General features: G+C 43.3%; 1 protein-coding gene across 1 annotated transcript in view; it reads right to left on the bottom strand.

The window, feature by feature from the left end:
- SCIN (scinderin) overlaps window positions 1-11,784 on the bottom strand; it is a gene marked incomplete at both ends in the record, with an annotated part of 52,128 nt that extends 40,344 nt beyond the window's left edge. The window contains 3 exons of the mRNA XM_082304033.1: window positions 5,211-5,372; window positions 6,911-7,065; window positions 11,586-11,784. Coding sequence (XP_082160159.1) covers window positions 5,211-5,372; window positions 6,911-7,065; window positions 11,586-11,784 — 516 coding nt within the window. The remainder of the gene's footprint in view (window positions 1-5,210; window positions 5,373-6,910; window positions 7,066-11,585) is intronic.
- Between the last annotated feature and the right edge of the window lie 3,018 nt (window positions 11,785-14,802).

Genomic DNA, 14,802 nt, shown 5'->3' on the forward strand with positions numbered 1-14,802 from the left:
TCAACATCCACATTTTGTACATCACCAGTGTACACCAATGTACGTAGGGTGAACTTCACAATACCAATAAGTTTCCTTCCCACTTTAAACCAATCACTAAGAAAATTGACAAAAGAGATGAAAGTCTTGGGCACATTGTACCAGAAATATACATATATAAGCTATATTAGCATACGCATCTGGATAATACTAAAATAGCCTGGGAAACAGTCTGTATGTTATTCACTGAATGGCACAATGATTAATCTTTTCCCTTCCCTTCCATGGTCATTTTCCATGCCCTCTCATGCTTCTTGTGACACCCATCTACAAGAAGGGTCGGACGGAGGATCCAGGGAACTACAGGCCTGTCAGCCTGACGTCGGTGCCGGGGAAGGTCACGGAGCAGATCATCTTGAGTGCCATCACATGGCACGTACAGGACAACCAGGGGATCAGGCCCAGCCAGCATGGGTTTATGAAAGGGAGGCACGGCTTCACTAACCTGGTCTCCTTCGATGACAAGGTGACCCGCTTAGTGGATGAGGGGAAGGCTGTGCATGTTGTCTACTTGGACTTTAGTAAGGCCTTTGACACTGTCTCCCACAGCATTCTCCTGGAGAAGCTGGCTGCTCATGGCTTGGGTAAGTGCACTCTGCGCTGGGTTAAAAACTGGCTGGACGGCCAAGCCCAGAGAGTGGTGGTGAATGGAGTCAAATCCAGTTGGTGGCTGGTCACGAGTGGTGTTCCCCAGGGCTCAGTGCTGGGGCCAGTTCTGTTTAATATCTTTAATAATGATCTGGACGAGGGGATTGAGTGCACCCTCAGTAAGTTTGCAGACGACACCAAGTTGGGTGGAAGTGTCGATCTGCTGGAGGGTAGGAAGGCCCTACAGAGGGACCTGGCCAGGCTGGATCGTTGGGCCGGGGCCAACTGTATGAGATTCAACAAGGCTAAGTGCCGGGTCCTGCACTTCGGTCACAACAACCCCATGCAATGCTACAGGCTTGGGGATGAGTGGCTGGAGAGCTGCCTGGCAGAAAAGGACCTGGGGGTGTTGGTTGACAGCTGCCTGAACATGAGCCAGCAGTGTGCCCAGGTGGCCAAGAAGGCCAGTGGCATCCTGGCTTGTATCAGGAATAGTGTGGCCAGCAGGACCAGGGAGGTGATAGTGCCCCTGTACTCGGGGCACTGGTGAGGCCACACCTCAAGTACTGTGTTCAGTTTTGGGCCCCTCACTACAAGAAGGACATCGAGGTGCTGGAGCGTGTCCAGAGAAGGGCAGTGAAGTTGGTGAAGGGTCTAGAGCACAAGTCTTAAGAGGAGCGGCTGAGGGAGTTGGGGTTGTTTAGTCTGGAGAAGAGGAGGCTGAGGGAAGACCTTATTGCTCTCTACAACTACCTGAAAGGAGGTTGTAGCGAGGTGGGGGTCAGTCTCTTCTCCCTAGTAACGAGTGATAGGACGAGAGGAAATGGCCTCAAGCTGTGACAGGGGAAGTTTAGGTTGGATATTAGGAAAAACTTCTTCACCAAAAGGGTAGTCAAGCATTGGAACAGGCTGCCCAGGGCAGTGGTTGAGTTTCCATCCCTGGAGGTATTTAAAAGACGGGTAGACGTGGTGCTTAGGGATATGGCTTAGTGATGGACTTGGCAGCGCTAGGTTAACCGTTGGACTCGATGATCTTAAGGGTCTTTTCCAACCTTAACAATTCTATGATTCTACAATTCTATAATTCTTGCTGTTTTGAGGATTTGTCTTGGTGATGGAGGAAGAAAGAGGGATGTGGCTAAGGGGAGATAACTGTAGGCTGGGGTGATGCAGGGAGAGATGCATCTGGAGGTAAAGGGGACAGCATATAGCAAGGCCAGACAGTTTAGGGCCACCAAGAACTGCCAAACCCGTCCTAGTGTCTCTCAGGTGGGATACCAGGAAGAGCTCAGCACGCTCCAAGCCAAAAGAAAGGGATGGGAAGTGTGGCAGAAGACCATGGCTTCTGTGAGGGCTTGAGCACAGCTATGCCGGGAGAGGATGTGCTATGCAGCACCTGACAAGGTAAGGTGTGCTTTACTCCAGGCCTGTACAAAGCCTTCTCAGCAACTGCCTTGCACTTGTCTTGCCTGCCCTGTCCCAAAGGCTCCCTTACAGGGAGATTTTTAGGTTCATCAAGGAGGTATCATGGAAATCCCTTGTAGAAAAAAAAAAAAAAAAAAAAAAAAAAAATCATAAATCAGGGTCTGGCACCCCAGGCACCCTCTGGGATCACTCACTGCACTGGAACACCAGTCTGGTGGTCACAGCACTTATGTCATGGTCTTACAGAAGACTTTGAATAAAAGGTCTTTGCACGTTACCCACAGCTAATGACTCCCCTCATATCAAAGACTCTTTTTCTCTGTCATCTGCAGCTATCTTCTGCTCCAGCCTAGACACTTCAAAGGAGGCCAGATAAGATCTGGGCAGGATATCTGAATTGCTGCAAATATGGTTTAGTAACATAAGGTAACCATCAGAACCTGAACTGTAAATATGTGAACCTAGCCAGAAATGCACACAAATGCTTTTTACTTAAGGCATTATCACTGGGAGGGAAACCTTAGTGACTTTAATGATTTTATTCCTGATAATTATTACCTTTCTTAATTTTTCCTTATCTGTTCAAACCACAGGTTTAAAATACTGCTGTAATTGAGCTCAGTGGGAAAACTGAAATGATTTTTCATTATATTAGATAAGTGGCCTGATAAAATGTAACAGGAAATGGACTGCACAAGCAGTTTTGCAGTGACATGGAGACCAATCTTCTGGTTAGCTAAGAGACTGGGGAAAGTAAGTCTTGGAAATTCATCTTATTTGACATACTACAATAATTTGATATTCAAAGCACTGACTGTAAGTTCATTATTTTATGCAATTACTGCCCATTATTCTCAGACAATGATTCAGTAGTGCCCTGTGATAAATCCCAAGACTCAAGAGCAACCCTATTTAAGATTCATTTCATTTCAATTATTAAGCAAAGGAATCTACTTGAGCCAAAATTCTTTTTTTTTTTTTTTTCTTTCTTTCTTTCTTTTTTTAAAGGACCCCTAAATTCAATTAAGACCTCCTGTAAAGACTCACCCATTTACAATGGACCTCTAGTCATGGAAAATTTCAATCTGAAATACAGTTATTTCAGCTTGAAGTATAGTTCTTATAAAACTTGCTCAAGATTTCCACTGTGACAGTGTATTTTCTACACACCTCTCTATAGGTACTTCACTAGACTTACATATCTTCATCTTGAGGTATGTCACACATTGCCTTTTCATCTCCCACAAGAAAGGTCTGGTTTACTTAATAACCTATGATGAAATTACTACAAATGTCTGGATGCTGAAACACTCTTTTCCTTAACTTGTTAATACATGCAAGAAAACCCACCCCTGGTATACCACTGACATGGCAAAACCAAGAACTGTTATTAGTCATGTGATTTGACTGACATTTCCCATAGCGTGGTAAAGAAGAGATCTAGATGTTCACATCTAATCTTTCTCCCTACAAAGGCACAGAGTTGCATGGCTACTTGACCTCTGTCTTGTCAAACAGGAAATCAGAAACCAGAGTGATGCTATACTTCTTTTTTAAGAAAAAGGCTCACAATGTACGTTCAGTATTAGAAATCAAGACTCTGAAGCCATATTACATTTAAATTGCTTAGTGACAGTGCTCTCCTCTCAACAAATCTCATCAAAAGGGATGAACCCCAAGCTATGCACATAACAGCACTATATACCCTTAGAGCGTTTCATCAGTGTCATTGCCATGTCTGCAGTGTGACCTGAGTAATTATTTTAGGTGAACTGGGTAACTGTGGCACAATAAGGGTCAGGACAAGTCAAATTCATGACGTATACCCAGTTCCATAGGGTGTCCATGGGATGTTAACTCCAAACCAGAAAACTCAGAAAACCAGGCCCTGTGACAGCCTGACTGCAAAAGCAGCACTTTCTGTCAATGTTTAGTTCCAACTTTGCCATCTCCCATGGGTTAACTATGAAAGGGAATAGATGATTTAAGTCTTCTATGCATCCTAAATACAAAGTGACATTGAGAGATAGCTGTTTGGATACTGATCACTTGGCTGTTTCGGATGATTAGACCACAGTGCCATAAAAGGAATGGGATAATGTTAGGAAAACACTGGTTGTTGTTCTGCCTGAAGGCTGCTAAGCACGATAAAATTCTAACAGGTATAATCAATATAGCTACTTGATACCAGTATCTTCAATTATCACACCAGGGGATGCTTTTCAGAAGAAATGGCTAAATCTGTAACATGAGTTCAGCATAGCTCATCTTTTAAACAGGTCAGGGAACTCTTCTCTGAAATCTTACTGAAGTAGCTGACCACTTCCTTGTGAAGCACTACAGTTAAGACCAACTGTAGTTGCTGCCTTACAGATAAATGATTTTCTTTCATATGCACTCAATTTTATATGTGTCAGCATATCAGGCATGGGAATAATTTCAAACTGATAACTAGCATCTAACTAGCATGGACTACATCTCAGCTGCTACTTTTGGAATTAATTTTAAGACTTTTTGATACTAAGGTGACAGTACTATACTTTAAGTCATCTGAAGCAAACAAAATTATTTTCTCTGTCCTTACACTTCTGTGGTAAGTCTCTACTTGATTTCAGCAGAAAGCCTTGAAGTATGGGATTGCTTCTCAAGTGATCTCCTGAAATACTCAAGTAGTTTTATAACACATTGTATGACAAGTTTATTATGACAACTTCTTTTACAGCTATTTCTTTAGGGTAAATTGTCACAATCAAAGTTTTATGAATATGAAGAAATAGTCATAAGAGAAAGGTCCAATCTGTGTTCTGCTCTGAACCCTAGCACTGATCCCATTCAGCTGGTAGATAGTATCAAAGTCAGACAGGACTTATTGTGAACAGGTTAAGGTTCAAACATCAATAGTAAAAAAAATCCCAATGCCTTGAGTGGGAAAGAGAACTGTTTCCTGAAGGATAATCTGTGCATACTTCAGAAAATATTTAGGGCAGTTTTGAACCTTCAAAGTGTCGTGACACAAAAACTGATTTTCTAAAGCAGATTCTTTCTGTCAGTTTGGGTGAGTGACAAAATCAGTTGTGCATTTTAAGGGATGATTCAGCCCTTAGAAGGGATGCTGCATCTCCTACTTTTCAGTGTGTTTTGCACTAGGAAATACTTACAGTTCCGAGGTCAATAATGAAACAATCTCCTCTGTTGAAGCTGGTCCAAGCCAGGGGGACTTCTGTGGCTCTTACAACTCTCCGGCCCTTGATATGCAGAAGCCTCCGAGCACTCAGATCATTAGTAACCACATGATTAAATCCAGAGGCAACACCACCTGCCTGAATAAAACAAAACAACACAGCAGCAAGGTTTATTTCAGTTTGATTTCTGCAAATTTACTTTTTTGCTACAGCTGAGGAGCTAGCAGGGGAAAAAATAGTTTATGCAGTGAGAGGTGAGCCAAAATAATATACTGTTTAACAGTGCTGACCACAGACCGGACAGACTTGGGGAACACTGCTGCTGCTGAACTCTGAGGTGTGAGCCTTTATTGAGGGAGCATATGTCACCCTGCTTCAAATGGTTTTCAGATGAATGGGGAAAGGGAAAGCATAGGATTTACCACACTTTCCTGCATCATCCAGAGGATAAGGTAATGCTCAACCACACTGTTAGGACAAAAATCAGTAGGTTATCAAATGAGGACTGAGGGAAAGCAGAGGAATATGAAGCTCCTGTACAAGTTTTCACAACTTCCTTAAATTCAGAGGTCTGCCTGGTTATGTGTAGCGGGACGTGTCATTCTATAGCAGCTCTGTAATTTTCTGAAAGGAATATTTGCAACTTAGGAGGCAACCTAGAAAAGAGCACCAAGCTGGGGGAAGCCAGACCAAACTATTGATTTACAACCTATAAAGTGTAAGTTTATGCCTAACTTATTCCTGTAAACTGGCTTGGCTGTCTGCCTCTGTGAGGCAGCATTCTCCACTCCTCCAGGAAACCCAGATCTGGGGTTGTAATAGAAAGTGTGTCTTGAAATTACAAAGAGAAAAATATGTAAAAGAGTGGGCAGGTCACTGTCAAGCTCTCTTATGCAAACAGAGTTAAAAGCTTCAAATTGGTTGTGTAGACTGACAAGTTACAAACCTCCATAATGAGAAAAAGGCTGACTGAGCAATGGCTCCCAGAGCTCCTACTACAGGGAGATTCTCAGGAGATACATTACTTTATTTTTAAAAAACACAGATGTCTCAAAAAATTCCCTTCCAAAGATTCTACTTCTGGAAGTGACACAACAAGGAGGCCGACACTACAACTTTTTAAAACATAAAATTTTCATGAAAAGTCTTTGGGAGTTTTTTTTACCTACCTCAAAGCAAAAAACTGCAGTAGCACTGCAAAAGCACCATTTTTAGACTAAAGTGAGGTTTTGGTCTTTTCCACTCTGCTCATGTTTTTAAGCACTTAAGCACATTAGGTTTTGTATTTGAACAAAATGATTCAGTCTAAAACATAGAAATGGTTTCTGTGAAATTTACTGCCTCCCAAACACAGAGAGTACCTACTGTTAGTGCCCTTAGACACACAAGTATGAAATCTCAAGATAGCTTGATATGAGGGGGCGGGGAGAGGGGGTGGAATAAATCACTGGGACAGGTTTTCAGTTTCAGAAGAGACACTGCTAAACAAGCTGCTGTTTTCTGTACAAGTACTGGGACACCTATAGTTTAGGATAGGTAGTTCAGATCTAAAACCACTAAACATTAAGAAACAATTTTTAAACTTTCAGTAACAGATACAAAGCAAAAGATTTGATTTTACTGGGGGACAATGTTGCATATATTTTAGGAATATATTTTGACAGCTGGCTCTTTACCTTGTATTTAATTCCTCCTTTGAAGTAGCTCACAAACTCAGTAGACTCGTATCCTTGAATTTCTCTACTCTGCACAGGCTTTCCTTCTAAATAGTCATCCATTTGAACAGTGAAGATCGCTGCAGCTGTGCTTTCATCCTGGGTACATTCTTTCCCTGAAATAAGATTAAATATTATGTCCATAAAGCACTAATATAACTTTGAATTCTGTCGGAGAAATTGTTTCTGTGACAACCAGGCACTGCGTTCAGCCCGTTATACAGCCCATGTATATGTTGCAACAAAGCACTACATCATAACCTTGTTCACCACCAAATGCATGATGATCCAGACCATTTCTTAACTACTTGTAGAACTGCATTCATAAGAAAAAAAGTGAAAAATAGCCAAGTTTGTCTTCTCTCAGCCTCTTTGAACAACAGAACATTTTAATTAAGTGAGTTGAGCATGACAAGTGTCTACAGTAGTGATTTTGGGACTTTGAGTTGAAGTGCAAAGACCAAGGAAGGCCATGTCAAAGGACTGATTAGATGGTATACCAGATATTTACACTAAGAGCAACTTGCCAAGCCATAAAGTTAAAATAACTCAAGAGCAGTCCTATTGACACTATAATGCAACCAAACGGTAGTTTGCTCAGATATCTTTTATTAGACTGCCTGGTACAGCTGGGAGAAAGAAAAGCAGCTTTGGGACTCAGATATTTGCTTCATGAGGTCACACTGTTTTGTACCTTTCAGAGATGAGCCTCTTCTGAGGACTGTGGCAAAATGGCCTCCTTAACTAGTGTGTTGATGGCCTACTCACACTGCAAAGTAGGCTGTATATTGAAATACAACTTTTAGCATGGGCCCATATGTTTTTGATTAACATTTTCAGCAGTTTTGATTGTTTCAAGAAGAACGCAAGTAGGATCGAGTCTCAAAAAACTGGCTTCTCAAGAACTTTTGAAGAATAAGGAAAAGTGAGGTTTTCCATTTAGCTTTTATTTCTTCTTTCTAAATAAGAGGGAGATGCTGGTATACAAGCAACAGTTTTCAAGAGCAGCTTCTCACTTACATTAACCATTTCCTTGCTTCTAGGTGACTGAGTGGAAAAATACCATAGAGCTGCAGACAGTCCAGACAGCAATACCTCTCACAGGCTGTGGGAGAAGGGGAAGTGTGTAGTGAGGTCTTGGTGTCACCTCACGGTGTAGCGAGTCATTGGTGTCACAGGAAGCCTGCCGGTAAGGTACTAGGAAAGAATAAAGCATGGCGGGGGAGGACAGGGATACCTAAGGGCATCACTGACCTAGCTCCTCTCTTATGGAGAATGAGTGCCCTATTCGTGACCCAGCAGTGCAAATGCCACAAGAGGACTCCCCTCCGCCCACCAACGACTGTGCTTCTCCCAGGAGCAGTGTCACCACTGCCACCACCACAGCTTTTGTGGGGACATAGGTGCAATGGAAGCCTCCAGAAAGCAGTAAGGATGAAACAGGGAAGGGATCCAAAGAATAATGGAGGCATAGGGAAGTGAAGAGGATGAGGCCTACTCGCAAAAGGTAAAAAACATTACTGAAAGCACAATGTAACACAAGAACCTCAAAAAAAAAATTCCCATCACTCAGCGACAGAAGAACTTACACATAGTAAGTAACTTACACATAGGCAATATGCTTTCTCAGACCTGGGTACCACCTTAAAGTTGGTGGTAAAGTTTTGGGATTTTGGTTTTGTTGGGTTTCTTTGTTTTTTTGTTTTTTGCTTTTTGTTGTTGTTGTTTTTTTTTTGTTTTTTTTTTAAATAGGGCTATTCATGTCCATTAGGACTAGATCCTTCAGATTTATTGCTTGCAATTACACAACAGGGTTCAGGGTCGAAGAAAACTGGTTTTGGAACAGTGTTAGAGATTACTACTACTACCAGGGCTCAGTCTCACAGCTGCTATGCAATCAAATACTCAGTGAAACCCTTTTTAAAAAAAAAAAGTGAGCATTAATCCAAGTGTAGGTTATTCAAACTCGTATGAAAACCAGATTTACCTTATAGTCTGAGGCAAAACCAGCTATAAATAAGCCAGAGTATACAGGAAAAAGAACAAAATTTTTTACCAGACTAGATACTGGTTCACATGGATAGGTCTTATCACTTAATCTCTGGGGACAAGGGTTAAAAAATAGTTAAAAAAAACCATGCATGACTTTATTAAAGATACTAAGTGGGGTATAGCCAGTCTTACCCCACAAGTAGCCTCATACTGGCATAGTACATGCTGTTTCCACTAGTGATAGTTTCAAGTCGAGACAGCTCCCTTAGGATTAGTAGTTTAGCTACTAAGACACCCCTCAAGTGCCAGTGCAGACAACCGCGCCAGGATCCCTGAGCAAAGTTAAAAATCGATACAGCTACAACGACACAGATCCACATTGATTGCCTGGCCATGCCAACATCGTTGCAGCACCTGAGTTAGCTTGTTCAGAAATTATCCGACCTGGACAGCACTTCACCGTAGGTGAGATATTTGGTAAAACTGGCTTTCGCTTAGGAAGCCTCAGCCCAATAGAACAACTGTTTGGTCACTTTAACTCTAGGATGCCAGTCACAGCACAAGACTGTCAGCACATCAAGGTCACAGACCATCCTCCCATGGTCTAGACCTCCTTCTGACCCCTGGGGTATGGCCAAGCAAGGTACTAGGAGGAAGTTTGCCACTATATAATATGAAAATTCAATGCTCTGCTTTTATTCTGAATTTGTGGTCTTTTTTGGTGAAGTCAGAACCCGTTCAGACTCAAAGCCAGTGTATGAGGCCCACACAATAACACATGCCACAGACAACAGGCAGGAGTAGGACCGTGTCACCAAATGGCAAGGCCCTTCTAAGTATCTAAGCCCAAAGTCTGCAGGGTTTCCACCAATCTAATATTGCAAGAGTTCGTTCCATCCCAAAGTCTGACTGATAACGACTGCTGTAACTGTTCAGAGGCGGCTCATGGGAAGTCTTCAGAAAAACCCTACTGAGGTCTTCCTGGCCCACAGGTTATACAGCCTTTGCTCATGAGGGTAGAGTTTGGTGTACGTAACGGTGGCGAGAATCAGTCAGCAAAAATACCAAAATGATTCAAAATCTTGCCCTGGGTGTGACTGCCCTTCACCATGCACCTCGTATGAAGTTTTGGTCTCCTGTTGCTATTAAGCTTGCAGCAGTGTTTGAGCATCTCCACCCCACTACTGGAGTATCTTGCAAGCAGGAAGGTATTTCCCAGCAGTTGGCCATGCTGCTGCCAACCTGCCAGCTACATAAGAACAATGTGTGCCCAGATTACCTGAAGCTATTTACAGTATCTGGATATCACTATATCAGCACAAGATGTACATCAGCATGTACAACTAAAACTCTTTAGCCAACAAAGAGGTTTTAATTAGTGCAAATGTCAGTCACTGTTTTGACTTCACTTCCACTTGCAAAGAGGCCTTGCATCTTTCCCTGGCAAGTGTCTGCTGTACCTTAACTACTACATAAATAGTTCTAACTTCATTAACAAAGGTCCAAATAGCCAAACCCTGCTATTAACTAGCAGTGCTGTTGACATAAGAACATCTGCCAGAAATTCATTTACACTGCCATCTACGATTATACTCTTGTCAGAGACAGACACTAACCCACATGCCAGCTGGATAACTCATAATACATGCAAAACTAAACAAGCTTCAAACATTTATGCAGAAACGATCCCAGCTTTATTTGCTATTCTTTTTCAATGCATCCAAAAGTACAATGAGAACCACAGCAACTCAACCACATTCATGTTAATACACATCGGCCTGTCTTTATGTGCATTCACTGAGATGATTGCCGACAAACACAAACCTTGTGACGGTGAAACAAGAACAAAGTAGTAGATCTCAGGCAGCTACACAGTAACCACTGTGGTCAGATGACTTGCTGACCAGACAAGGAAGACTCAAGAAACCTCCAGAAGATGAGGAAGTCACCTAAAATGCATCCTTATGTCAGACTTACATTGTGCTGTAAACACTGTGCTAGTCAAGGTTGAAGGCAAAAGACATCAGCCCAATTCCGGTGTCCCCAGTTGCTTCAGGAGGGGCTTTACTGGGCTGTCAGACTGATACTGAAGAGGTTTTACAGAAAACCTGGTGACTTTGCCTCCAATCTCTGTGTCCCCAGAAAGTAAAATTAGCCTAGCTGAAAAAGACAACATCTGGACACAAAGCAGTGCAACAATACCACAGGGAGATGCAGAGATGAAATTTTGGTCCTAGTGGAAACAAAGGCAAGCAAACTCTTCGTCTGAACGAAGTCAGGATTTCACTTGTGAATCTTGGTTGGATGCAGCCAAGACTCGACTTTAACCCTTCAGTACCTTCCCAAACCAACATCACAAAGCACGCAAATAGTCACCTTTCTGTCATACCCCACTTTCTCACCCCCGGAGCCCCTTAGCACCCCTGCATCAGAAGCGGTGAGGCTTGGCATCACCCAAATCCTTGCCTGTAGCCCTACTTCTGTTACTTAAGCGCCTCAACTTGGAAGCTTCGCTCCCGCAGCACTCCTGAAAAGGGAGGGGGGAAAAATTCAGCTCCCGGTCCCCTGGAGCCCAGCGAAGCCGCCAGAAACTCCAGCAACAGCAAGGGCAAAAGCACCCCGGCCCCGAGACCCCGCTGCCTACCGAGCCAGTAGTGGAGGCGGTAGGCGACGGCGGCGCCGCGGCGGAGGGTGTGCAGCACCAGGTAGGCGTCCCCCACGAAGAAGTCGCCGTGGCGGCTGGGGGGCACCGGCACCAGCTCCAGCCGCTCGACGCGCCACACCTGCAGCCCGCTCTGCCGCCCGGCCTCGGCGAAGGCCGGCGGGGGCCGCTCGGGGGCCATGGCGAGGAGCGGGGAGCGCGGAGCGGGGAGCGGAGAAGCGGCACGGCCGGCTGGCCCGCACCGCCTTTAGAGCGCTCGGCCCGGCCCCGCGGGCGGAGCGGGGCCAGCCCCGCCCGGGGTGGGGAGCCCGGTGGGGGGAGCGCCTGGTCCCCGCAGGGCACCGGGATGCGCCGTCTCTCCCCGGCTCCCGCCGGCGGCCCCGGTGCAGGCTGGCCGAGTTTTTGTTTATTTGTTAGTTTTTAACACGCCTGCAAAACTCGCCCGGCATACCTTTTCTTTCTGTGCCCCAAAGCCGCTGCAGAGGTGTTACAAATAATCAGCAGCCCTTGCTGCAAACGGATAATTTTTCTCTGCTCTAAAATGAGAAGGAAAAAAAAAAGTCAAGAAAGCAAAGCACAACCGACCCAAACCAGTAGCTACGGGTGTTATAGTGCTGTGCATTTTGCTTATACAATTATCACATCTGCCTTGTTTTTGTAAGCTGCTCATACCAGAATACAAAGTGTTTTTATAGCTTGCACTTGGTCCTGGGCTCCTTTTTTACCCCAGGTTGCAATGGCAGAGCACAGGTCTTATTCTCCACCCAGTAATTTCATTTTGTTTGTCCAATATTGCCAGGAATCTTTTTGTAGGGAGAAAAATCTTGCATCTTTTTGAAGATTCCAGATGAAGCCCAGAATTTATATAAACTTCCCCTTCTCAGAAAATGGAAAGCATTGTGCTGGTGTTTTTTCAACACCGTGCAACAACAACCCAAAAGGATACAACCCACCTCCTACTTGTCCTTTATAAATGGTTGGTACATCATCCTGGCAGGTCGTTACAACACAAAAATTATACCAAATCACTGCTTTCATCTGGTATTGATAGGAGGTAGATTAATCTGGATAGGATAGATAGGTACAGCTCAAGCTGTCAGTATATCAAAAGATACATTTCAGAGAGGGTTGTGTTTAGGTCCATTATCTTATCCACCTGCATTAATTTTGAGGCTCATGATTTCCCTGCTAGTTTGTTTTAGCAAGTTAATACAAGCACCGTGTAAGCGTGTGGACCCACCTGTGGGTGGATTGGGGTGACCTCAATAAAGAGAGAGAGGCACAGTCAAATGCAACAGAGCAGCTAGAGAGCACCTTCTCCAGCAAAAAGTTAAAAAAAGCACCACATCTAAGAAATCCTTTTAACTATCTTCCCTGCCTTCTGTTCGTACTGTCTGGTGTACAGTTTAGCTATTGAGGGAAAAGATGCTGTTACACAATGTGTACCTACTACCACCTCCCATTTTGGTGAGCACCGTGTCATCAGCTTGCCAGACAGAAGCATACAGGCACCCTAAGCTCTATCCCCGCTGTTTAAAAAAGGAACCTGCGGGCACTCTGCTTTGTCCAAGGTCCAGGTGAACATGTTACAGCTCACCTTCACCAGTTTACGGCCAAGCATTTTATCTCTCATTCTGCCAGGGCTGAGGACTTGGTGAGGCTGAGCCTACTTGATAAAGCACTATGCCTCCCAAATGAAATACTTTTCTCCAGACTGTTCTTCATGTGAAGAAGAAAAATACTTCAGGAAGAACAGCCAAAAAATTCCAGCAGTTCCAGTTTCAATATGGTATCAGATGTTTTGAAATATTCATACGGGGTTTCCCAGCTTTACCCTTCTTTGCCAGTTGTTCTTTTCACTTTTACTCACTTCATTACACCAAGCAATTTTTCTTCTTCTCATTGCATGCCTTTTTGCATTCTTGTACATTAGTTAGCTTTAGTCAGTGTGAGCAGAACTTACCACATACTCTATAATTATATGGATTTATTATTTCTTCTGAAGTTGGCAAGTTGCACTCACTTTGGAAGTGTGCTGGGTTTTGTTCATACCTGAGCTCAAACCAGCCCGGTGTTATGCAGCCTCATGTCTCCTACCTGTTCTGCCTGTCTGGCCAAGCTCAGATTGTTTGTGCACAGATTGCACAGGCCAATTGAGTCAAATTTACATCTCCTTATTCTAGCTTTAAATTTTCAATCAATCAACAGACCAAATACTACTCTCAGCTGTATCCCTCTTGCTGTGATGAGATGCACACTAATGCTAATTGTTCAGCATTGACTGTGCCCAGTATCACACACCAATGGACAAAGGTTAAAGACACAAGAACAGTTTAACTGTTTTGTCTTGGAGTCTGTGGCACTACTCAGACACAAAGGATGTTAGTACTGATGGCAGAGTTTTCTCATGCCCAAGTTTGTCTTAACTAGGATTACGTACTATGTAATTACTTACTGGCTGCTAGCAAAGAAAACCTTGGGTTGAAGTTTGTATTGTGAGTGCCAGGATATTTGTTTGCACTCTTCAACATGAATTTTTGTCTGTTTGGAAATCTTGCTTTTGCAATCTCACTCCTTATGAAAGTTGTACTCTCTTTTGTCTTGATCCATTTCCTTCTATTTTTTGTAGCAAAAATAAGCACTGACACTGTTAACATTGCACAGATTTTCATAGCATTTTAAATAATCAAAAGCTTTCTCACATGCAGTTATTCAAAATTGAAATTTTGGAGAAAAAAATGAGAAGTATCCTCGGATTTGCACATTCAGAAAGAATATTTAAAATTACTTTTTATGTGTGTTTGCATGGGTTTTTATGTAGTAATTGAAGTGAAGAGGACTACAAAACAACATCGTTTTTGTGACTTATAAGTCCCGGGTCAAATTGAAATTACTACACTCATTTGAAACTGCACTAGAATGGAATTTCAGACTACCTTAACATTTCAAAGAATTCTGTTCTAATTTCCTAAAGATTATATTTTGCTGATAAACTATGGCTTTCTGAGAAGGATGGCAAAGGCCTAGTGCTGTTTTACCTTTGAAGTAACAAAGGGAAATAATTTTGCCTCACACCCTTTCCTCAGTGGGAGGGTGGATATAGCAATTGGCTGCTGTTGCAGATGAGGAGCACAATCACGCAGTAAAGATGCACAGATTTCTACCTGCTTGACTGCACCGTTTGAGATATGTCTATCTT

This window comes from Platalea leucorodia, assembly GCF_965183815.1.
Source record: "Platalea leucorodia genome assembly, chromosome: 1".
Classification (NCBI taxonomy): Eukaryota; Metazoa; Chordata; class Aves; order Pelecaniformes; family Threskiornithidae; genus Platalea; species Platalea leucorodia.